This window comes from Motacilla alba, chromosome 4 (assembly GCF_015832195.1).
Source record: "Motacilla alba alba isolate MOTALB_02 chromosome 4, Motacilla_alba_V1.0_pri, whole genome shotgun sequence".
NCBI classification, from domain to species: Eukaryota; Metazoa; Chordata; class Aves; order Passeriformes; family Motacillidae; genus Motacilla; species Motacilla alba.
In genome coordinates, this window is record NC_052019.1 from 11,888,748 (window position 1) to 11,913,045 (window position 24,298).

General features: G+C 40.2%; 1 protein-coding gene across 9 annotated transcripts in view; it reads left to right on the forward strand.

Moving 5' to 3' along the window:
• Window positions 1-23,471, forward strand: part of PPP2R2C (protein phosphatase 2 regulatory subunit Bgamma) — a 193,767-nt gene extending 170,296 nt beyond the window's left edge. For all 9 annotated transcript variants that reach the window (XM_038134256.1, XM_038134259.1, XM_038134255.1 and 6 more), the window contains 3 exons: window positions 5,741-5,910; window positions 10,615-10,706; window positions 20,596-23,471. In XM_038134256.1, the coding sequence (XP_037990184.1) occupies window positions 5,741-5,910; window positions 10,615-10,706; window positions 20,596-20,887 (554 nt within the window). In that variant the 3' untranslated portion in view covers window positions 20,888-23,471. The remainder of the gene's footprint in view (window positions 1-5,740; window positions 5,911-10,614; window positions 10,707-20,595) is intronic.
• Window positions 23,472-24,298: the final 827 nt, after the last annotated feature.

Sequence of the window (24,298 nt, forward strand, 5' to 3'; positions counted from 1 at the left end):
GGTCAGAAATTTGCTTTGAGTAAAAGGAGGAAAATGAGATGTGTAAGTGACCAGGGCACAAAGAGGTGCCCTCTGAATTATAGAAAAGCAAGTAGAAAATGGAAATATAAAACGATACTTCTTTTTAGTTTAAAGCAGGATAAACAGCTACAGGCTATGGTAATGTAAAATGTTAAACAAATGTGTCTCACAAAATAATTGTGTTTTAGATTGCTTATGAAAGCAGATTCAAAAACTCCCTCTCATGTATAACCATATTAATCAGTGTAGACCAAGAAGGCAAGGTTGTCACATTAGCAGAATATTCTATTATTGAAAGAGAATTTCCAAGGGAGATGAATGTCTGAGTGCATTGGCTTAATACAAAACAATAAAACCTTTAGAGATAGTGAAAGATAGAGTAAATAATACTGGTAAATCAAATTATTATTATGAATAATGAAGCTAAAAGGTATGAAGAGACCATGAATTTCAATGGGAGCTTGCAGTTGGGCTTGATTCACTTAGAATGAACTCAGGTACTCTTTTGCATTAAATTATAAAATAGATTTTAAACAGTTCCTAAAAATGGCCATACCTGGGCAGACCAGAGGTCCTTCTAGCCCAGTTCTGGCTCTGATATTGGCAGTAGCAACATCAACAGAAAATGTAAGAACAGACCAAGCATAATCTTTACCCTCTGCAATTTGCAGCTGGAAACTTGAGGTTCAGGGACCTTAGTGGAAGTGAACTCACTGCATTCAACAATACTGAAATGGATGTTTGGGGTTTTTCCTTTCCTTGAAGTTGTGCAGTTACTCTTGAACCTGTGTGTATTTTTTACCATTCACAGTATCTTTCAGGAAAGTCTTTAGTAGCTAAATTAGGTATAGTATGAAAGACCATCTTCTCCCTGCTTACCCTGTCCTGGTTTCACATGGTGACCCCTACTTGTGGATTGGAAGAGACAGTGTACAAAGTGAACTGTCATTCTCTATTCATCCTTTCCATGCCACTCCTAATTACCACCCCCTCAGTCTTTCCTTAGTTCAGACACCCCAGTCTATTTAGCCATTCTTTGCATGGAAGTAATTTGTACTTCTGGTCATTTTTATTGCCCATTTTTATGTCTTCTTGAGATTTCTGCCATATCAGAGATAAGCCCAGAACTATGCTTAGCTCAAGATGTAGCATTTCTTGAATTAAACGGCATCAAAAAAACACTTTCTGTGTTGAACATTAGTAAGAAGTGTCAGGTACTTAAAAAAAGAAAGAATATTAGTATTTTTATAGAAGCTCAAATGAAATTTAGTTCAGGTTTTTTATGCTTAATGATGAAATATATGTGATAGAGCAAATCACAGCTGACCTGGGAATAATGAAAATTTGACATTTAAAATAATAAAGTATAATTAAATAATTTGTTATTTTGGTTAAATTTTTTTATTTATCATCTATTAGGAAAGAATATTGGTTCTTGCTTCTTTTCTTCCTGTGGCTAATCTGTCAAGACCAGTGAAATCCCATACATTTCAAAGTACTGTTTTCCAATATGTTCTAATCAGGCATTGCAGCCATTTTCATTTGGGATCTGGAATTAAATGGGGATTTAGTTCAAATGATAAATTATTTGGCCTGGGACTGAGCCCATTTTGTGTGTTTATGAAATTAAAGCCCAGTGAGGGATTACCTGATCCACCACTGGTATTTCCAGGTCCAGTTGAAATTCACCTGTTGTTTGTGTACCAGTAGAACCCAGAGGTTTATCTGTAATAAGTTCTTAATTTGGTCTAGCTGCAGAATGTTTACTTGCTTATATAATAAAAATTAAAAATTGTTTTTCCTGTCATGTTCCACCAAGTAACAACAACTGCTATAAAATCAGAAATTTTCAGAAGAGGATACAAACTATAAACAGTATCCTCTTAAAAAAAAACAAAAAACAAAACCAAACAAAAACAAGCTTTAATAAATTATTATTTGTAAGCAGAATGAAAGCAGTGCTTTTTTTTTCTCCTAGAGAGAATGAGCCTTTAAAGCTGTTTGTAATTTTGTCCTATGACTGATGGAATTTCTTAAAAAATCTGTGGAGCAGATTTCTGTTCATTTTCAAGTTTTCCTTCTTGTGATGATTTCAGGAGGAATACAGGATTTTCTATAGTATATCAGATTGTGACACTGCACCCACCATATAAGACAATTTTAGCATTATTTTTAATATTTCTTAAAGTTCACATATGCCAGAATTTACACCCTGCAACGATTAAAGCTCAGCCCAGCTGCTTGTTTAGAATTGAACTTGAAAATTACTTTGGGTTAGATTTTGTTTTTCTTTATTGGTTGTATTTTTTCTGATAAATAGCAGTTTCAGTTGTGTGGAATCAGGCCTGTATTAATGGGAAGTTGAGGTGGCAGCACCTGGGACCCCCTGAGTGCAGATGAGAGCCACAAGGTGTTAGTGCACCACACTTCTTTTGGCTGCTGCCTGAGGCCCCTGCTTTCTTTTTTCTTCCTGGCCGGTGTCTGGGAGGGAAGCTGTGAAATGGACCTTTCCAGCTACTCTTGCTGTTCCTGGCCATTTCATTTATTTAACTTTAGATATCTCCATTTTAGAGATGCCTTTCCTATCCACTGGAAAAGGAAAGTCTCCATTCTGCAGTAGATCAGAGAAATTCACAAGGAAACAAGAATATTTTTTATGAGGGATAAGAGTTTGTTTTTCAGCAGATGGTATTTCCTTTTAAGAAAGAAGCAGCATATTTTTATGCTACAGATTTTCTTCAGGATTCAGGAAAACAGCACTCTGGCAAGTATCCTTCAATGAACCCATCCTTCTCTGCAAAATCTGGACTTCTATAAGAAGCTACAGTGGTTTTTGACTTGTGAGCTGTGCAGAAAGGAATTGAGCATTTTTATTTCCCTAAGCAGACTTCCCAGTTTATCCATGAGTCTGCTGGTGGCATAAGAGGCAGGAACAGTGTCTTCCTGGCAGGCTCCTCTTGAAACACTGGCTGTACTCAGAGAGATGCTCTGCTTTCCTCCGTAATCCCATGTTATTTCTCCATGCCAGAGTCCTGTCACATTTAAGTCTGAGCAAGTGTCCATGAGAACTCGGCACATCACGTCATTTGTGATTCCTGTATTCATTAGCTAGCTAGACAGATAAGTTTGTGTCGTTCATGTAATTAGCACTGTGACCATTATCAAGAACAAGAGTAATGAAAGTTAAATACCCTTTTTATGGCAGGTGTTTGTTGTTAATAAATTCATGATGAAATTAATTAAAGAATATGGTAAAATCTGTAATCAAATGTAGTAAAGTTCAGATCTAACAAGATTTAAATACAGAGAAGTAAGCTAGCTTTGAAATCTCATGTTTCAGGTGCTGATTTCTCCTGGGCACAAGAGCAGCCTCCAAAAGATAAGTCTTAACAGTAATAAACAGAAAATGTGTTTTGGAAACCATGGGCTAGACCTGTGGCTTTTTCCTATCAGCTTGGAGAGGTCAGGGCTGAATTTGAATTGCTTGCCTGAAGTCTAAGTCACAAGGCTGTCACTTCACTGCTGTTCTGTCTCCATATACTCCACTTGTATTAGGCAAACTGAAGGAAGATTGTGCTTTTTTGCAGTACATGCATAACCTTATGTTGATGCTAAACCAGAAACAGCCAAACCCCAAGAACACTCTCTCACCTTCATTTCCTGAGGCTAATGCCTTGTTCTGGTTGCTCGGGCAGATGCTGGTAGCTGCTAAGCTTTCTCTTCTTTTCACTGGGAGCTGCTCCTCCATTTCCTGTAACAATTTTCCTGTGTTGGTTATGCTGACTAGAGGAACTATCTCCAAAGAATTGCTGCTACAAAAATTCTGCTGCTTTCTTTCTGTAGTGATACAAGACTTTCATGCCTCTGTTAGTTCCACAGTTAATTAATCTATGTCTTTCAAATACTTAATACAATAAGCATAGAAAAGCAGTAAATGGGGCAGATAAATAATAAAATGGTTTAATCTCATTAATTAACAAAATGCGGAACATTCAGGTACAAATATTACTCCTCTTCTAATCACTGGGAGTTGGATGAGCCACACAGAGCCAAGAAAATATATCTAAGCTATAAATGAAGGTGTAGTTCAGTTAGAGTAGGTTTTGGTTTTTTCTTTCCTGGTTTTAATAGCAACTTCACATCATAATTAGGAGGATGAAATTCCTGCCAGCCAAGTCAGTAGTTTGGACAGATTAAAGGGAAGAGGTATGAGAAATGATAATTGCTTTGTGCTCATCAGACTTCTCTTGAAAATCTGACAGGATAATTACAAAATACCTGCTTTGCGGAATGTCTAGGCAAAATTTTGAAGAGCTATTTAAAGTTGTTCATTTACAGTCTATCTGAACAGTTTTTTACTCTTTTTGAAGTAGTTCATTATCATTCAGATATGTGGTGCATGTTTAAATATAGACCTTATTCTCATGTGCCTGCCTGGCTGCATTCCACTGCCCACCCCCAAAGAAAATTGCCCATAATTTTTTGCATTACCCCACATACTTCACCCACGTACTCACCCTTAACTTTCAGCAGAACATTATTTCACCTAATGGAAACTAACCTTGTTGCTTCCAACAGTCTGAATCATAGTCGTGGATAAAATAATTGAGAGAGAAATGTTCCAGTGGACGATACAAAAAACTTCATTTTGAATGACAGTAAAAAGTTTTTCTGCTTTCAGCATGCTTTCATGTTTCATCACATGGCTTTTCTTCACCTGCTTTTGAAACTTGAAAATGAAGTTCACTAAATTGCCAATTTTCAAAGAATATTCAGAACCCTATGATTTTGTGAGAGTTAAAAGACCCTGAAAGCCCAACTATCTACTGAAGTTCACCGTAGAGGTCAGCTGGATCACAGGGCCACAGATACCTGCAGAAAGACAATTGCTCTGGGCACCCCTGAGGTAGGGGTAGAGTCATCCACTATCATTATTATGTACAGCTGAACAGGGATGACCAATCTCACAGCTACAGGAGCTGGATTTTCACGTATGAACATCGTGTAAGCAATATTTCATGACCTGCTGCTTTGTCAGATCTCACTGAACTGCTGACCATCACATTCAGGGAGTTCAGGGCTTTCCACAACTGTCAGCAATTGCACACCAACTATGTAGTTCATGCATCCACGTGGTAAACCCCTGTCTATTTTATGCTCACCTCTCAGGAAGAGGTAATTGCAATTTGTAGTTGACTTTTAAAATTCTCATCCTTACTCTTGGATGCCTTCAGACATGAGCAGTGAGTAGCCTGCAGCCAGCCCAGCTGGTTCTGGCAAGCAGGGCAGGCTTTGAGCAACCACCTCTCCCAGGGATGCCAGGACATGTGACACCATGTGTACACACCTCTCATGTGACAGAGACACCTGGATTTTGGTTATGTTGGGAAATGGGGTATGCAGACCCCGGAAAGGATGAAGGCATGAAATGCCTTGCTATAGGTATCTGTAATCAACTGTGTATTTGCATAATTTCCCAAAGCCATGCTTTAAGTCCATAGCTATAACATTAATTATTGTAATACTTAAAGCTTACAGTTTGTATTTTTATATAAAGTTAAAAGAATAAATTAAGTGCTGGATGTACAATTCATTCTATATCGTGTTCCTTGGTTGATTGAATTACATGTTTCACAAGAAATGCACACTTCAGATTTTACAACAGAGCCTTTTTTATACAATTCTGATTTCTGTCTCTTGCTTCTTTTTCTTTGAACAGTTTATGAAGAACCAGAAGACCCCAGTAACAGATCATTTTTTTCAGAAATTATCTCTTCAGTCTCAGATGTCAAATTCAGTCACAGTGGTAGATACATGCTTACAAGAGATTACCTCACTGTCAAGGTTTGGGATCTGAACATGGAAACAAAGCCTGTAGAAACGTACCAGGTAGGAATCTCCTACTCTTAAAATGCAACACTATAAAAGGATCTCAGTGTTCAAAAACTGGATGTTTCTGTAAACTTCTCATAACCTTATCTGAGAAGCAGTGAGCTAAGAGAATTAATCAAGGTGGTTAAAACCCTCACAGTGGCATCCTTACAGCAGGAAAAGGGCAATTGCAGCATTAGTAAGGAAGTGTAAAGTCAAGGTAGCACTCCCTGTGGATTGGGCTCTTGAAAGAAACTATTATTCTTACAAGAGAAATCATTTCTTCTCTTTGGCATCTGCTTTCAAATGATGTATTTCACTACTAACATTTAAAAGGAACCTAGGATGAGATTTTGTGTGTTGCTTAGCACTCTGCTTGTGGTGGGACTGCTGAAAGTTTACACTTTTGTCATTTCAGAACTACTTTTTACAACTTGATCTGTGTGTTTCTCCCTTGTGCCTAGCTCTAGAAGTGCTCCCTGTTAAACCCTGGCAACACCATCACTGACACAGCAGCTCACAAATGCCAGACAGACACATCTGGTTGCCTGAATTCATTGAGATATTATCCAGACAAAATGCCAGTGGCTCCAGCCAGCGCTAAGTTTGTACTCTGACATCTGTTACGTTTGGCAATAGAGGGCTGAGCTTACATTTTTTGACTTAGGCTTGAAGAAGGAAAATATGTCTCTGACACAGAAACTGCTTGTTATGAAAAAGCAGTAAGAAAAAAACCTGTTAAGTTTTTAATGTGTATGCAAAGTAGGAAAAATGCCATTCATCCAGCTTGTGCTGCTCACTGAGAGACAATCCTGTGACAGTGCTGAATAAGTCCCTTGTTTTCTGTGTCTAAGTAATAGCAGGTGTTATACAGTAGCTCATAGTAATTATAATTAAGATTGGTTTTAAAAAACCATGATGAGAATTTGGTAGCATTTCTTGTCAAAACAAACAAAAATTTCCAGTATTTTTAGCTAGCATTCAGTAGACAGAGTGGGCCCCAGTGTTTTTCAGTGCACCCATTACATTTTGGTGGATAATGTTCACTGCTCAATGTGTTAATATTGGAAAGTCTGAGCCTGCTTACCTTTAACTCTACAGAATTGGGTTTTCTCTTAAAATGGCAGTGCTTTAGATGCTGAATGTGTTAGAAATGTTGATATGCTGTGAAAGGGGAGTGGGAGGGTAAGGGTGAGACTATGTTTTATATAATAGAATAGAATCTCGGTTTTTGGGGAACTTAGGTAATATATTACTTTATACCTACGTTAATTTAATAGGCAGCCTTGTCCCTGGGGAGGAATAGCTGGTCAAGCCAACCTGTTTGTCTTGATTTTGACACCTGCTTTTATTTCCTCATGTAGGCGGCTGTGAAACAAGCTGGTCACTTTTAAATCAGTCTGGCACCTAACAGTAGGGCCAATTAAAAAGTTATATTTCTTCATGAGATGGGGAAAAATGAGTACTGATAATTGCAGTCAGAAGTTTCTAGGAAAAAAGAACAAGACCCACAGCAACAAAACCCCTTATATAATATAAATAAATATAGCAAAATATAGTAGTGTTCTTAAATCTTTGGATTGCCTTTCACTTCCAAATATTTATCCTTGTAAAGAAGACACAGATGTGTTGCTGGGCATTGCAGTAGACTAAAGGAGAATCTGGAACTAAGGGCCTTGGGAAGCTGATAGCACAGGATTCCATAGGATTCGTGTGGTCCAAATGCTCTGATAGCACAGGATTCCATAGGATTCGTGTGGTCCAAATGCTCTGATAGCACAGGATTCCATAGGATTCGTGTGGTCCAAATGCTCTGAGAACCTTTCACGTTTTTAAGCTGCAGAGAGCAAAGAATTCTTTCCTAAGAAATAAATTACTCTCTTAAATAATTTGTCTTAGAGATATCTCTCTCTTTCACAAACCTAAATCTCATATATAACTTGGCAATTTCTCAAAAGATTTCTTTTGGGGTAGGTCACTGTAAGGCAACAAATAAGCCTAACATTTTTCATTATGTATCCACATAATTATGATGACAAGACATCATAAAAAGATCAAAAGGTGTTCATTAAAAGATTGATTTTCTCATTTCATCCACTGCATGGTAGGCACTTAGATATTGCCTAACTGCAATAGTGAGGGTCTCAGCATTAGATTTCACACAGAGTTGTAATAAAGAACAGAGTCCATAGCTGTACTGCTTCATTATTAGCTTACAGTTTTAATATTAAAAACCTGACACACAAGAATTAATTCCTCATACAGGTTCTTTTTCATATCAGTGCTGTGGCTCAAAGAATGCTATTGCATAGAGCAGCTGCCGCAGCCCTGCTGAGCACCTTATCTGCTGACAGTGTTTCAACATGATTTTCTCCTGTTTGCTTCACACAAAAGAAGAAAGGGCAGAGTATGGTCACTGGTCAGCACTAAAAGAGCAGTGCAGTGGCATGGCCAGAGCTTGAATGTTGCAAGGCAGCCCTGCCTAACAGGTTACGATTCTGATGCTGCCAGGTGAATTACCCCAGCAGAAGCCTTAGGAGCAGCAAGGTGAGCACATTCATAGCTGGAAATAGCTTGATCCACTTTAGGCAGGGTCTTTAGCATAGGGATTTGGACTAATGTGTCACCTACCAGTGAAATTCCTGGTTGTGTGTATTCAGTCCCAATAAAACAGGTCCCTGTGTAGCTGTGTTGCTGTGTTAGTCCACAGCACAGCATTGCTAGATAATTCCATGAGGGTCAGATATTGCAGTGAAGAAAAGGTCCTTGGTAATTAGTGAGGAAAGAGTTTGGTTTGCTTTCAAGTACTATTGATATGTGGTAAGAACAAGGTGTAACAGACAAAGCAAATCTGATCTTACCCTCAGTTGGTAGAAGCAGATGAACATGCAAACAGTCAAAATTAAGTGTTCCTTACAATTAGTTTTTCACAGTCTCTCTGAGGGTCTGAATGTGCTCAAATGTGGTACTCAGAAAGGTCCACATAATGAACAAGGTGGCTGTCCAAGGCAGTAGGGTGAGTCTGACAGTCTTGACAAGGTAAGACATCTGGGAGAGGCATTGCAAAATCCTTTTTGACAAAGCTGATAAAAAGGCACAGCTCCAAGCTGTGGACTTGGACACACTTTGCAAAGGGTGTGTACATGACAGTGGTCATGACAGATGGCTGCTGGAAATGGTAACAAGAGAAAGACCTAGAAATGACAGTCAGGGAGGCAAATGTCATTGACTTCCTTCTGCCTTACCCAACCTTTCTATTTCTTCCAAGTATGGGGAGCTCACAAACATGACAAAGGAAAGAATTCCAGTTCTGTAACAAATTACACTGCTAACATAAAAAGGTTTTAAGTAAAGAGAAAGGGAAAGGATTTAATTACAGAGAGTGTAGGAGACTGCATCAATAGTAAAAGTGTTCTGACCTATTGCTCACTGTGATGGTAAATGCATTTAATTGTGGAATGTTCTATCTGCCATTTGCCAATTAATTGCTGTAGAAGACATTATCTGTTAATGAACAGTTCAGTGTTCATTTATTAATGAAAATTGATCCATAACTAAAATTTATAATCCTTAATAATCTTACATTACAAATATTCTTTGGATACTATACAATTTGACTATTAAAAATGGGTAAGTTCAAAGAAAATCTAAGTGAAAGTTCATTGTCCCTCATCTGGTCTTGATAGAAGTTATTTTACTAGAAGAAATGTTTGTGCCCTCAGGCCAGAGGAGGATGCTGAGCATCCCTGAGCAATTTTACTGGACTTGCAAGAACCCGTAACCTCAGGATGGCAGAGCTAAATTACCCCTGGGCCATTGGATTGGTGTGTTTCTCCAGGAGGTCACCTACACATCTTTGTTTTATGGTTTCTACAATAGCTAGAAGAAAATACCAGGAATGGAAGTGCATTAATAAATTTATCTAGGCAGGGATTTTATACCTTAGTATTTCCTTATGGAATGAACCAAATAATCCAGAAGAAAAATGAATCAAATTAAGCAAAAGACTGAAACAGTTTGTATGAAATCTCTTCATGATAATCCTTGTTCAGCAGAGATGTGTGGCCTAGAGGAGAGAGATCTTCTGCTGGGTATTCTCACTTTTATAGTTAGTAAGTGAGAATTTGCAATGGTGTTTTCAGGTCTCAGCCAAATAGGAGAAATCTTTGGGCTAAATTAGTGTTCTTATTTGCAGCCTGTGCAACTACAACCTTGTGCTGTACTTGACTTCTAAAATACCTTACAAAAATAAATGTAATACCATAAAGGCTCTTTTAATAGAGTCAAGTTCTTTCTGCCATAAGTGAGAGTCCACTTATCTTGGAATATGGCATTTTTGTTACTATTTAAATTAGATTTCTTGCACATTAAATAGCCCATCTAGGGTATCAGCTGGTGAAATGTCTCTGGGAATCAGGCTAGCACTGAGAAAATCACCCAAGCGGGAAACAAATATGTTGAAGAGGGATGGTCTGCAGCCTGCTGAGGGAAGCATGTTTTGTGCCTCCCTGCAACAGTAATTCTGTAGCACCTGGTTAACTGGGCTGTAGAAAAGTACAGTTAGCTTCTTTGGAGCTAAACACAGTATCTTCTGCAGAGCTACCAATCTATGCAGCATGTTTTGGAAGTGAACAGAGGAGATGACGCAAAAAGTGAAGGGCTGGTTGTGGAGTTTTGTATTTTCTTTGATTTCAAGAATAACAGTTATTTTCTTTAAAACAGGTCCATGATTACCTTAGAAGCAAGTTATGTTCCCTCTATGAAAACGACTGCATCTTTGACAAGTTTGAATGTGCATGGAATGGATCAGACAGGTAATCAGTCCATCCTTCTGTCCATCACTGTCCTCATTTAGCAAAAGACCTCCCAGACAATGGGGAGCAAACCAAAAGTAGTTACAGGTGATAGCAGTTACAGCTGTCAATGGACAGAATCATATGCCAGTGTTTGGGAAGATAGAAGATTTGGATGTTTGTGCAGTTGTGTCTCTGTCTTAGGAATGATGTATGCCTCAAAAACCTTGGCTTGTGCCTTAGGGGAAAAACGCCTTCAAATTGTGTCCATCTTCACCCAAACCATAAACAGGCTGCAAAAGCTAAAAAGAATGATGACAACTCACAAAATCCCACCAACACACTAAGGAAACTTGCATGATCCTGTATTTGCACATGAGCTACCTCAGAAATTCAGTTTACTTACTGAAAATGGGCGTGAGGAAGGACTGTCACAGATAGCCACTGATTCTCTATAAACTGCTGCCCAGTGACACTTGTGATACCTCCCTCCATCAGAGCAATCCCTTTCCCCATGCACTGATGGAGAGGTTCTTTTTATTTTGGACATTGTATCTTGTTGAACATTTTAATGAGAAATACTAGAGCAAGTTAGAGAGTTTGAGCAAGGATGGAGTAGGATAAATTCCCTAAAGCTGGCAAATGGTGGCAGTGCTCCGTGGAGTAGGAATAGGGTACAAGAACAGCTGAGCAGCCAAGAGGACTGGGTTAATAAAAATGGATAAAATCCAAGAGTATAATGCAAGGTGAGGATTTTAGTTAAAAAAAGAGCACAAAGCTTTATCTTAGCAGTTGGAAATAACTCCCAGGGACATTCATATGCTAGGTGACTTTGGAAGGGATTAGCAGTCTGCAAAATGCATGTGAAAGAGAGCACAGGAGCCAATACTGAGTGACACACAGTGACTCCTGGTTCAGCAGAGTTAGGAGCCAAGAGGCAGAAGTTTGGCACTGAGCCTAGAACTGCTCCTTCAGCTCAGCCTCTCATTTTGGAAAACAGTCTGTCTCATTGTATTGAAGCAGGCCTACCCACCCTGGAGTGGGCAAGGCTGTGAAACAGGCAGTCTGAGACATCTGTGAAAGACAAATATGATCCTTGCTTGAATGGGCAAGACTGCTATCCAGCAGAGAAAGGAGTAGTGGTGACATTATGTTGGGCTCTTATTCAAAGACCTTTGAACTGCATTTACACATTTCCTGTCCCTCATCTCTGAGGTGGATGAACTAATCAAGCAGAGGGACAGCTGCTCTAAAGAAGAGAGGCCAGGACTTTGGTTTTCATCAGATTAGCAAAAGAGAAGCCAAGATTTCACTTGCTTGTAGTAAATATACCAAGGAGCTATAAATAGGGAGAAAGAGAATCTAGCTAAGATAAATGTGAGTGATAATGGCACAACAGCAAGCAGGTGTTGAGAGTCAACAGGTATTTATAACCTGGAAATTGGAAGTAGTTCATGCCTGTCCAAACAGTGACAAGATGTTTTCCCCATCCTCAGTGGTGGAGATACAAGAAATCCAACTGTTCTGGTGCTGGTGCTCCAGAAATTTGTGAAAGCAGTTATATGTAACATTATTTAAAGTTACAAGTCTGAACTTGGAAGTGCCGACCAAAATCTCTTCTAGTCCTGTGTTCCACAAATGCAAATCAAGAATTATGCTGTACACTGGGTAAGGGGCACCTTCTCTTTGGACTACTTTCCTTTGCTCAGTTCCTCTGCCTGCCCAATGGAAAGGTTCTGTTTTTGCTAAAAAATGAAACTTTACTCTTGTATCATTCATTATGCAAATGAAAATACATATATATTCCATTATCTCTAATGCCTGCTTGCCTGGTTTGTTTTTTGACAAGAATTAACTCAGCATTGAGTATCCCCTGTGATACCACCTGCTGGCCATTTAAAATTACACAGATGGACCACACTGAGCAAAATACTTCCCAGATTGCTGTCATTGCAACTTGGATCAAAGATCAGGAATGACTCACAGAAAGTTTTGCAGAAGATCCAGGTTTTGGGGCTTTTCTCTGAAACTCCCAAACCAATGCATGAATGGTTGTTTTAGCAGAGGGTTTTCTCAGTGTGATCATGGCTTGAGTTTGGCCCTACTAGAAATACAAAGTTTAATGCATTTATTGGAAAACAGACAGTGCTGATTCCTGCCTGGCACAGAACAACAGTGCATTCAAATCATGTAGATATTGAGAAACTTTGAAAAAGATCCATGACTTTTCAGGTATTTACAAACCATTTTGCTTATCCTTGATGGGAATTCCTAGTGCATTTTACAGCATGGGCAGCCACTTACTCCCAGGCCTGGAGTCTCTCTCCTCTGGCCAGATGAAGTGCTGCTGTCCTCATTAGTGTGGTAAGACCACTCTCCGGATAGCTGCCTGCTAGTAATGGAATTCTTGTTCAATATCAGGGTTTAAAGTGAGTGTAATATTTTCATTCCTACTTGACAGATCAGAAAGATCAATGCAGGGAGTAATTATTAAGTGGGAACATTAGATTGTGAGGGCTTCATTTATTGTACTGCCCAGACACTGAGGCGTTATTAGTCATGCACAATTACCAAACCCGTCACTAAGCACAATGTGCTGCTCTTGATTGTGAGAAACTCTTGAGTTGAGGAGCTGGAAACATTTGACAAAAGAAAAGGGCTCACTTTAATTTAGTCAATTCTTTTTTGGAGTCAAATGTATCAGAATTGATGCTCATATTTTGATTCACTCCTCTGAACTCCTTGCTTTATGAATATGACAAGTATTGCTATATGTTACCAGAATATTTTTTTTATTGGAGGATCATAATTTAAATAATACTTAGGTACTGGTACCTCTTAAAAAACAGTTCATTTGAACAGTAAGATCACTTAGTTTGAGTCTCTTGGTATGCAGTTTTTAAAAAAGGTCTATTACTAAAGGTAAAAATTCCATATTGATAATTGTACTCCAAAGAGATGCTGCAGCACTTGAATTATTAATCCATCTACATAACAGTAATAACCGCAGCTCTGAATGTATTGGTTTTATCTTTTGCAGACTTCAAAGCTATAACGACAATTTATAGTGATAGGATTGTTCAGTTAAAAATGAAAGTGTGTTTATTATTTAGGTGAAAATACTTTTTATTAAGTTTTGTCATACTAAGAAGTTAATCTAGGCTGTGATAGAACCTGATGGGGAGGCTGTTCACAAAAATAACCACCATACGTGAGCTCTGATTAGAACGTGATTGATGCTCAGTTACTGCAATGAGCAGGAGCTAACACAATCAGACAGAGCCGATCTCATTTGCTGAAGGGCACATTAATCACTAGGTACTTTGGCAACGGTGGGCAGGGGAGGGAGCCAAGCAGGGGTCTTACACTAATTCATCCAGATGAGCATGTATTATCTGTAGTTGAGTATATTACACAAAAATAATGCTATCTTTATTGTGTATACATCATTACATGACTGTGTAGAATACGTGAGCTCTATACTTATACAGCAATTTAATTTAGCTCTTCCATTCCCATCCAAAGTGAAGTCTTTTAATAATGACCTGGAGGACACTGATTTCTTCCCATTGTCAACAGCTTTTGGTTTTACCTTAAAAAATAAGCACTTTTCTAGCTTTTTGTAAGGTAAAGAAGCCAGAAAAAAACCACCAAATAAAACCTAATTCTACAGGATAGCAAGGGAATACCTTAGTTAACTGGTTTTTTTTAAGATTTCAAATGAATGGGTGTACAGGACCCCTGCCAGGGAGACTTCTAACTACCATCATGGTAAGTGATATGCTGCAAGCAGATGAGTGAAGTCACATACAACTGTTCAGTCACTCCTTTCCGACTGAACTGTCATTCATCCCCCTGAATATCCATCAGCCTTCACTCTAATCGGGAGGAGTTGGCAGATCCTATTGGATCAAATGTTAAGAGTCTATTCCTGTCTGGCAGCACACTCCATGCTGGAGAGCTAGAAGACATCATTTTGTTCTCAAAGCTTGGCATGTCAAATATTAGCTTGGAAGCACTTGGGGATCCCTTGTTCTTATTCCCAGTCTTATGCCAGCCAGCTGTACGAGGGTGCCACAACCCTGAATCCAAGTCAAGTGTCTCAAGTTTTTCTAGCAGCCTCCTCCCCAGGTTTAAATAAATTCCTTCTTTGTGATGGGGACTTGGTGACTTTATGTAGCACAGGAAAATTTCCCAGTATTTCAGGAGTTCCTCATTGCTTGCAACAATGCTTCCTCCTTTCCCTTTGCTACAATAAATCCCCCTTTTTATTCCTATGAAAGATGTTAAGAGTTTTTCTGGAATCAGCCCTTTCTTTCATTGGGTCAGCTTGTCATGAAATCAGATCTGGTGGACCTTACATGTGAATCCTAGGAGGCTGCACATGTTCTCTTCTGCACTGGTACACGTGGCAGTGAAATACTAAAATTTAGGGGCTCAAAATATTATTGGGAGACCGCTTCAGGTCAAAGAAAAGGTCCCTTTTTATGCTGGGTGCCTGAGGGACATCTTTGCTGAGATTTGCAAGAGTGGGGGAGGCTCTGGTGGAAGCTGCTCTCTGAGTCTCCTCCCCTCACACCTGCATAGTCCAAGCCGTGGCTCTTGCCCCAAGGAATGATGTTCTGCTACCACATCTCCACTGAGGGGTTGGGCTGGTTTAGTTTTTCTGTCTCCCTTAAGCAGGGTGTGTGTGTGTGCCCTTGAAGCCCTGCCAAGCCCTGCTCTCAGTCCTGTCACACCATCCCATGGCTTCCATGGTCTTGTGAGCAACACTGAAAGAGGGGAGCTATGAAACCAGCTGAATTTCTCCAGATAGTAGAAATTTGCAGGTGAATAAAAACTTCTTTGCATCTGAGAAGACTAATTTGGGCCAGAGTTAGCCCAAAAATTATCAAAGAGTTAAAAAAAACAACAAAAACACAAAAAACCCCAAACAAGAAAAACAACATTAAGCAATGTGGAGCAAATAATGGTTTGGTTTTTAAGCAAGCCTTAATTCCAGCTGATACTCCAAATCTTCAGGGCAATTCCTGACATCCAGGAATGCAGCTGAATGGAGCAATTTTGACGAAGGCTGTTGAGTGCAAGGATGGCTGCAACATGGATAACATTTAAGAGGTTGGCTTGAAGTATGGGAGTAACAAATCTGGGAAATACAGCGATACGCCAATTCTTAGTGACTGACATGTTTGATGAAATCTCATTGCCTAAAAAATATTATGGAATATCTCATTGCAGCTTAGTAAAATGGTGAAAATCCTATTCAAATGCTTTTGAAGCTGGTGAAGTAGAGAATTTGTTGGCCACTCAAGAGAAGCAGTACTTTTTATCAGGGAAAATCACATACTGAATTATTTAGTTTAAGAAAGTCACTAACAAAACCAAAATGTTGAGACTCAGATGCTTAAAAGTATTAAAATAATTAAAGATGCCAAAGCCATCAGTAGTTGAGAGGCTGCTTCTGCAGACCCTAAAACTCTGGCCCTAAATAAACATCAGTGCTACAATATTGGTGTCATAGTTAATAAAATAATTATCCATGGATAAACATCTGCTCCTTTTGAGCAAGGCAAACAGGAAGAACTTTTTTCTCCCAAATCCTGTATTTCAGACAATTTTACAGATTGAAAATTTACTTTTAGAAAAAACAACCCTACCTGAATTATTACTGGCTACCAGATCAATGTGGCACAGAGTGAAGAAGCCTGAACTGAATGGGAGGTGTACAGTTAATGTTCTGCTAATTTGGGAACTATGTCTCCTGCCCAAATGAGCTTTGGTTCTTGGGGATTTGCTGTTTCCCCAGCCTTCAGCCCAAAGAAGGCAGGGATGCAAGCCAAAACACCTGGAGAGCCAAGCAAGTTGTCTTCAAGACTGGAGAGTAGGGGGTGAGCAGAAAGGGTGTGCAAGGAGACTTACAGAAGTAAAAAAAAAAATAAAATTGAAAGGGGTGGGAAAAAGAGGAGAGAAGCAGATAAGGCAGGTTTTTATTTTAAAGCTGTAGAGCAGGATACTTGGAAATGAAAGAAGAGGGGAGAGCGAAGAGAAGGGGAAAGGGAAACCTATCTGGAAAATGTGGTAAAGGCAGAATCGGAGGGGAAGAAAGAGAAAAAAGAAGAGAACCGTGACTAGGGAGGGAGTGAAAAGTCAATAAAAGTAAGGATTGCTCTTGCACTGGAGTTTTCCCTTTCACCTTTTACCTTCTGTAAAAATGCATTTGTTATTCTTGGTAAAAAAAAGGAGGGGTTAGACTGGGCTGCAGTGACCTCACAGGAGGACTGAAGTTTGGCAGTGAGATGCCTCAGATCACATCACTGATAAGCAAGTATGCCCAGTGTCAGTGCAGGCAGGAGGAATCAGTAGCGTTTTGTGCTGGCACTCCAAACACACAAAACTAAAGAATTTCCAGGACCTTGCTTGGAGCAGATTGAGCAGAGGCAGCAGAGAATACTCCAGGCGCTCTGCAGAGCAGCCCTGTGCTGAGAGGAAAACATTCCCTGCCCAGGGCAGCACAGGAAGGTTAATGTGGGGCTGTGTGAATGCATTCATGGCCCTGCAGTTATGGGGTGTGTCTGTCCTTCCAGAGCACTGGCTGGGATGCAGAGGGTGAAATGTGGGTAGTGGTAGTCATGCTGCAGCCATTGGGGTGTTACCCTGCTTTATTGTTTGTTTGGTTTGGCGGGTTTGTTTGGGAGGAGATGAGGTGTGGTTGTTTTATTTGGGGTTATTTGTAATCATGCTGCCTGTAGCTGTGGTGTTTTGAGCTGGTGCAGTCAGGCTGCAGCTTTGCTCCAGCTATCAGTGCTCTGCTCCTCAGGGTGCACTGGAGCGTGTTCTGCGTCCAAAATGCCTCTGCGTGGTGGAGATGATGGTACTGCTGACCTTGTGCAGCACAGCTGGTAAACCTGCCTTCTAAGGAGAATTAAAGGTGGCTAGACAGAGCTTTTCTGGGCTGCCTTACACACCTAGGAAGTAGTGTGGGCTGTTTTGAATGAGGGGCTTTGGCTTCTTGAACCAACCTCTCCTGCAGGGGTGTTGTGCAAGCCCTTGTCATAACACTGCTGTGCAGAGCAGTGTCTGGGAGTACAGAACACACTCTTCCTACACTGAGCTACAATTTATATTCCACTATTAAAAAATCTCCTTATCACATAGACTCCATTATTGTACATTGTATTTTCCTGAACAGGAAAAAATTGCAGGCTTACATCTAGTTTTCACTCTCTTTTATTACTTTAAGCAGCAGGTAAGGTTATAATCCATCTGTGTTTGTGACCTTGAACAAGAATGGACACTGTCTCATTTACATAATGCTGTTTTTTACTGAGCCATTAAACTGCAGAAAAATAGGGCCAGCATGAAAAGTAGTCATCTACATATGTTAAAAAATAACTGCAGTAAATCCAACTGAAGAAAGAAGACTTTTAAATATATGCAGGAGTTCAAGAAATTAAAAAGCAAATGGACTGTAAAGGCAGTTTTACTGCAAGCAAAACCTTCTAAAATAAGACCCTTAACAAACACCTCTCTCTGCATTTGGTGCACTGGTACTCTGCCAGCATGAAAGCTGCTTCTCTGACAGTTCCCACTGCCATCAGGCAGGATGCTCCTCTTTCCCCTGGGAGCCATAGCTCTGCAGCCTGGGGCACAGGGGTGCCCCAGCCTTATGAACCTGTTTCAAAATTTTGCCTGGGGGAAAATATACAGATGGACTGCATCACAAATTGTGTATGTTAGTGCTGAGATATGAAATAACCTCGACTTTTTCATGTTGCGAATAACCATTACAGCAGGAGCTGTAACGACAAGACATGGTGATTTGGAAGGAATGAAACATTTGATTTACTGCTGTTGATTCAATTTCTGAAATGGGCACTAATCTTGATCAATAGGCTTTCTGCAGCTTCTGGGATACATTTTATCAAGCTGTCACACTGACTCCTGTTTTTTAGCTTGTGAGGTTGTTAACTTGTGCCTTGCTAGGCAGGATTGTGCCAGGCCTTTTACGGGTGCAGAAGGAAAGGGAAAAATCTCTGCAGGCAGCCAGGGGTGGGTGCTGCTGCTGGAGAGCAGCAAGGATCTCCCTGCCAAGGCCGGATGGGGATGCCCCCGTGCATCCCCCCAGCAGCAAGCTCCCTGCAGCCCTCCAGGAGCAGCCCCTCTCCATGGGATGAAGGCTGTAGGTGAGCTCTTGCCTAGAGCAGTGTGTGCCGGGTCTCTGTGCTACACTGTCTGGTTTGCAGCGGTTCCCTTTGGCACTCCAGGAGCTGCACAGAGCTCAGTGTGGGATCAGCTGCCATCAGCCTGCAGTAAGCCATCAGCAGAGCTGGAAGCAGGATGGAATTGGGCGATCCCAGTGTACACACCCGGTGCAGTGGCTCTGGAGCCAGCACTGCTCCCATCCCCAGCTGTAGTCACAGCAATGAGGGAGTGGCCCAGCTCACATTTGTGCTTTTCCAGGATATCATTCATTTGTATTACAGTCACTCCTAATGGCCCCAAATGAGATCAAGGCAGCTCTGGCTGGAGGCTGTGCACACACTGTAAGGCACTCCTGAATCCAGGAGCATTTAATCCTCTCAGCTAGTGAGTGTCTGTACGGTGGAGAGTATGGCTCATGCCTGTGAGTTCTGCAGTGCTCTCCCATATGCTCCGTGTTTCCCTGGCCAGTCTGCTGCCCAACACAGATCCTCCCCCCAACAGCAAAGTGTGAAAGCAGCTGTCATTTGAGATGGATGTTTGTTTATTAATGCCAGGCACGTCAAATATGTTCTTTTGGGCTCTATTAGAAAGGCAAATAGTTACTGATTGCCTGAGTCTTAAAACTGTGCAGCTCTTTCTGTGGAGACCTGACCATTTGGGGTGGACACCCTCTTACAGAATGGAAATTCAAAACAAAATCGCCCTGTTTGGGGCTGAGATAGCAGAGTAGGGAACAGCTCTGGTTTCACATATGGAAAAAGTTCACAGGGGATGAGCTTTAAAACAAGACTCTGAAACCCATGATTATGCTAATCCAATAACCTGAGGGCCATGGATGAAATCCTGAATTCATTAAAGTTAGTGACAAAATATCCTCCCCTAGGGACTAGGGGAATGAAGCAACTGGCAATCTATTATTTCAAACTGCAAGCTGATTAATGAGGTAATTTTTATACAGATTGAGGTATGGTTTTTGTCCCTTTCTCCCCGACCCAGAAATATATCCTGACTTGATGTTTTGTTCAAACTTCATATAAGAGATGCCAGAATCCTGACACCAGTGTGTTTATTTCTAAGAAGCATTGTAGATACAAATTTTAGTGATGTCTGGACTTGCAAGATCTGTGGCTTCATCAAGGAAAAGAGTTTCATCTGGAAAGAATTTACATGTGCAAATGCAATGTGATTTTTTCAGAACCTTTCAAAACACCCTTCTTCAAAATACTCTTTAAAATAAATAATTATGTACCAAACCTTATTGTTGTATCAAAATATTTTAAATATGTGGGAATTTTTAAGACTATTTCTGGCATCTTGGTAAAACTCAGCGATCAATAAAGTTCCAGAGAAGGGGAAAAAGCCTGAAATGTATTATCCTTAGGCACTCATACAAAGCTGGAGAGTAATTAAAAATAACTTATTGAAACATGTTGCTTTTATTATCTTCCTATGCGATTCTCACGATATCAGGGAGCAGACATTACTTGGTGTAACTGTAATTTTCATTGAATAATATGGGAGGGGAAGGCATTGGTAGAAGAAAACTCTTCATTCTGGCGAGCACTGGGAAAACCCCTTTTCTTTCCTTACTCTTTCCCATCTGAAACCAGAAGACAGCTGAGGTCAAACTCCTGATCCAGTCCTGTTGGTAGGCTTTGCACAGGCTGTGGTTTAACTGCCTTTGTTGTCTCTCTCTCTGTCTCTGCAGTGTGATAATGACAGGCGCATATAACAACTTCTTTCGAATGTTTGACCGCAACACCAAGCGGGATGTTACCTTGGAGGCTTCCCGGGAGAGCAGCAAACCACGAGCCATCCTTAAGCCCCGCAGAGTCTGCGTTGGAGGCAAGAGGAGGAAAGATGACATCAGTGTTGACAGTTTGGACTTTACTAAGAAGATCTTGCACACAGCATGGCACCCAACCGAGAACATCATTGCTATAGCTGCGACAAACAATCTGTACATATTTCAGGATAAAGTGAACTCAGAAATGCACTAGATTTATCAATATCCCTCTATATTAAAAAACCAGCCTCTTGAGAGTTGTAGAAGGATGTGATCCTCACAAAAATTGTGGCTTCTGTGGTGGGATTTGTAGGTTGCATCCTTTCATCCCTCAGCCTGTATCATTATTGGTGGCAAGCCAATTATTTTCCATCACTGCAACTGTATGAGTAAAAGGCACGAGTGCAAATCCAGTACTGTGGTCTGTATCGGTTCCTTTAAACAAACAGGGATATTTATTCAGTTTAGGAGTGTTCCTGAGGAGGGCTGAGGCTCCTCAGCCCCTGTCCACCTTTCGATGGTCTCAGTGGTTTGCAGGACTGTGGTGTTCTGGTGCCCTTCCTGCTTGTGCAGTGCACAGCGTTTACCACATTGTTAGAGCTTTTTGCCTCAGTCTCTTGATTGTTTTTTTTCCCAGTGCTTTTTTTCTGTCTTTCAATTAGGCCGAGCCTGTTTGAAGGAATGAATAGCCCCATCCCTTTAGAGCATGTGGCACATTGGAGGGACCTCATGAGAGTTAGAGCTGGAAGCAGAATCCCTGCTGGTGAAGAGCTGCCCCATCTCACCCATCCCATTCCCTTCTTTACAATACCCTCTTATTTATTTATTTATTTATTTATCACATTACTTTGTGCTTCACCTTCCCAAGTGACAAAGTGACAGACTGGTATAGTTACTCAGCCAGCTTATTTTAAGAAGTTTATTCTCCATGGTTCTCTTTGCTCTATTTAAAACAATAAGTAGTATCTTCATTGTGTGAGGACTATTACAAAACTTGGCATTGCAACTCTGGAGGCACTGTCTAGTTGCCTGGCAATTCCCACACAAACCCATGCTACCATTTGGGGTTGGAGGTCTGGAAACCTTGGCTAGAAGTGCTCTCCTTGAAAGCATCAAACAACTTGAATGGGAACAAAGTTACATCCCTGCTAGACGCTTGATAAAGTCCCTTGTTTGTTGTTTGCAGGATGGTTGTGTTAATCCTGGCCTTTGGGGAATACAGGCAATGCCTGCTATCTGTAACTGTGAAAAGCATGGTGCTGCGAGAGGCAGCACCGCGCCGTGAATTTTAACGCTTTTAAATGAGGCCACTTCTGGGAGACAAAGTTAGTCCTGGAGAAACAAGAACATTTGAAAAATCTAAACCTTACAAAACCTTCCTCCACAGAAATGCTGTTAGATCCATCTCTGTTCTGTAATGATGAGTGACATAAATGGAAAAGGAAAGTACACACAAAGTAGGGCATGCAGGAATGGTACGGGATCGGTGCAGTGGGCAGGAAGTCCTCTTAATCCAGGAAAAGAAAGTTCTGCTGCACCCTTAATAGCTCTGGCAGAAAATACAATATCCCAAAGGATTCCTACTCTAACCGTGAATAAAAGAGCACAACTCACACGACCTGTTAATCTGCTCATATTAAAACTCCTCAGAAAAAGATAAGTCTTTAAGCCATTATGCACTGATTTCTTGGTAAGTGGAGAATGTACTGATGAAGGGATCTGCATGCTTTTGTATTTTGGTTTGGGGGAAGGGTGGGTGAAAATCTGCTTACAAGGAATAAAAAAACAAAGTTTAGAGCTTTTATATGACATCTCAACACCACACCTGAAATCTGTCTGTTTGAAGTTTTCTAGATCAATGCTGTATATTTTGTGTGTAGAAGCACAAACACATGTGCACCAGTTTCCAGCCACACGAAACACAAACGGTATGAAATGTGTAGGGTGATTTTAAAGGGAACAAAGAATGTTTGTTTATAAAATACTGTGTGCTGTAGCAGGCATGGACAGTATATGTACATATTTATTCTAACGAAATTTAACAAAATTGCCTTTTCCTTTTCTTTTTCCTTGTAAAAAGGTTTAAGAGTGTGGTAAATTGTATAGAGAACTTGTTAATGCCAAACTACTGCTTCAAGGGTGTCATACAATTTCTTTGACATTTGGACCCCTCCATTAATCTTTGCAGCTCAAAAAGAAAAAAAAAATGCTATCAGCTCATATTGGCATTTACAGCTAGAGATACTGTAAAACATATATTTAGCCTTTAACATTGTCAAGTAAGATTCTATAGATAACTTATTATAAAGCAGATCTTAAAGCAACCTTTTTTTTTTTTTTAATTTGAAGTACCTTACTCTGTTACAGCTTTGGGTACCAAAAAGAACATGTTAAAATTAAATAAACAAATATATCTTTGGAGCTTTATAAAACTAATGAAATACCCAACCAAAATACCATTAAGTAATTCTAGAGGAAATAAATAGAAACCTTTCAGAGACCAGTATTCCGCTCCTGTCTGACATCATTGTCACAGATCGGTTTCCTGGTTTCTTGAATGTATGGAAAGTTAACATCGTCATTGTGAACATTTCCAACTTTCTTTTTCTTTTTAGTTTGAGCTTTCAGTGGTGTAGAGTAAGTGATGGTAAAGTTGGTAAATCTGATTGTTTTTGAAAGCTGTTGTTCATGGCTGCATTTTTTGTGTTGCACAAATTAGCTAACTGTTGTTGAATAAAAATATAAATATGTTAATACCAGCTTTTTCAATAAAACTACAACCAAAAAAGGCATAAATAGATGACTTCAAGGCACAGCTTATTTTTAAGCTAGGCAAGAAAATGTTGTTTTACCTCCTTCTGCAGAGGAGGAAGAGTCACAGGGCTCAGGACACAGAGGGCAAGCTACTGTGGGAACTTCAAGTGTTGTGGCAGGTGGAGGAGGGAATTCTTGCCATGATTGGGATTAGGGTGTTGTATGATGAAGAGTGTGGGCAGCTGTAGAAGAGCTGGAGCCATGCTTTACGTTCAGTCCTGGGACCAGCTTTTTCTTTTGCTCATAGCCCAACCTGGACTTTAGGAGTCTTGAGTCTTGTGGCCTACAGATGGAATCAGAGGTGTCCAGTGTGAGCTGACACACAAAGTCACAGGTAAAAAATGGCATTGGTGTTGTCACCAAGACTGCGGGAGAAGCAAAAGCCCTCCAACAACATTTTTAGTGTTAGAGAATCAATGCATTACTTTATTTCTGGCTAGGATGTTGTTCTGGCCAGGATGTGCAACAGAAATAATTTCATTCACACATAGCCCAGGCGTGCAGAGAAAATCATTCCATGACACATGAATTTTGTCAGATTTTCACAGACTTTATACAGTCAAGACCCATAGAGATTAATTGGTTCCATGTTCATTGGCTCCAAGTTATGTAGTTCTTAGTATTTGGTTTCCTATGGATCTGGATTTCTTCACCTCTGATGTTAACTAGGTCCTCACTCCCCGATTTCTGTATCAGTCTTTACTGGACCTGGTGTCTCCAACCATGCCAGGGGACAGTGTCTGAGGTAGATGTCTGTTGATGTTCTGCTGATGGTCGTTATCTTTTTGGGTATCTTTTGGGCTACTCAACA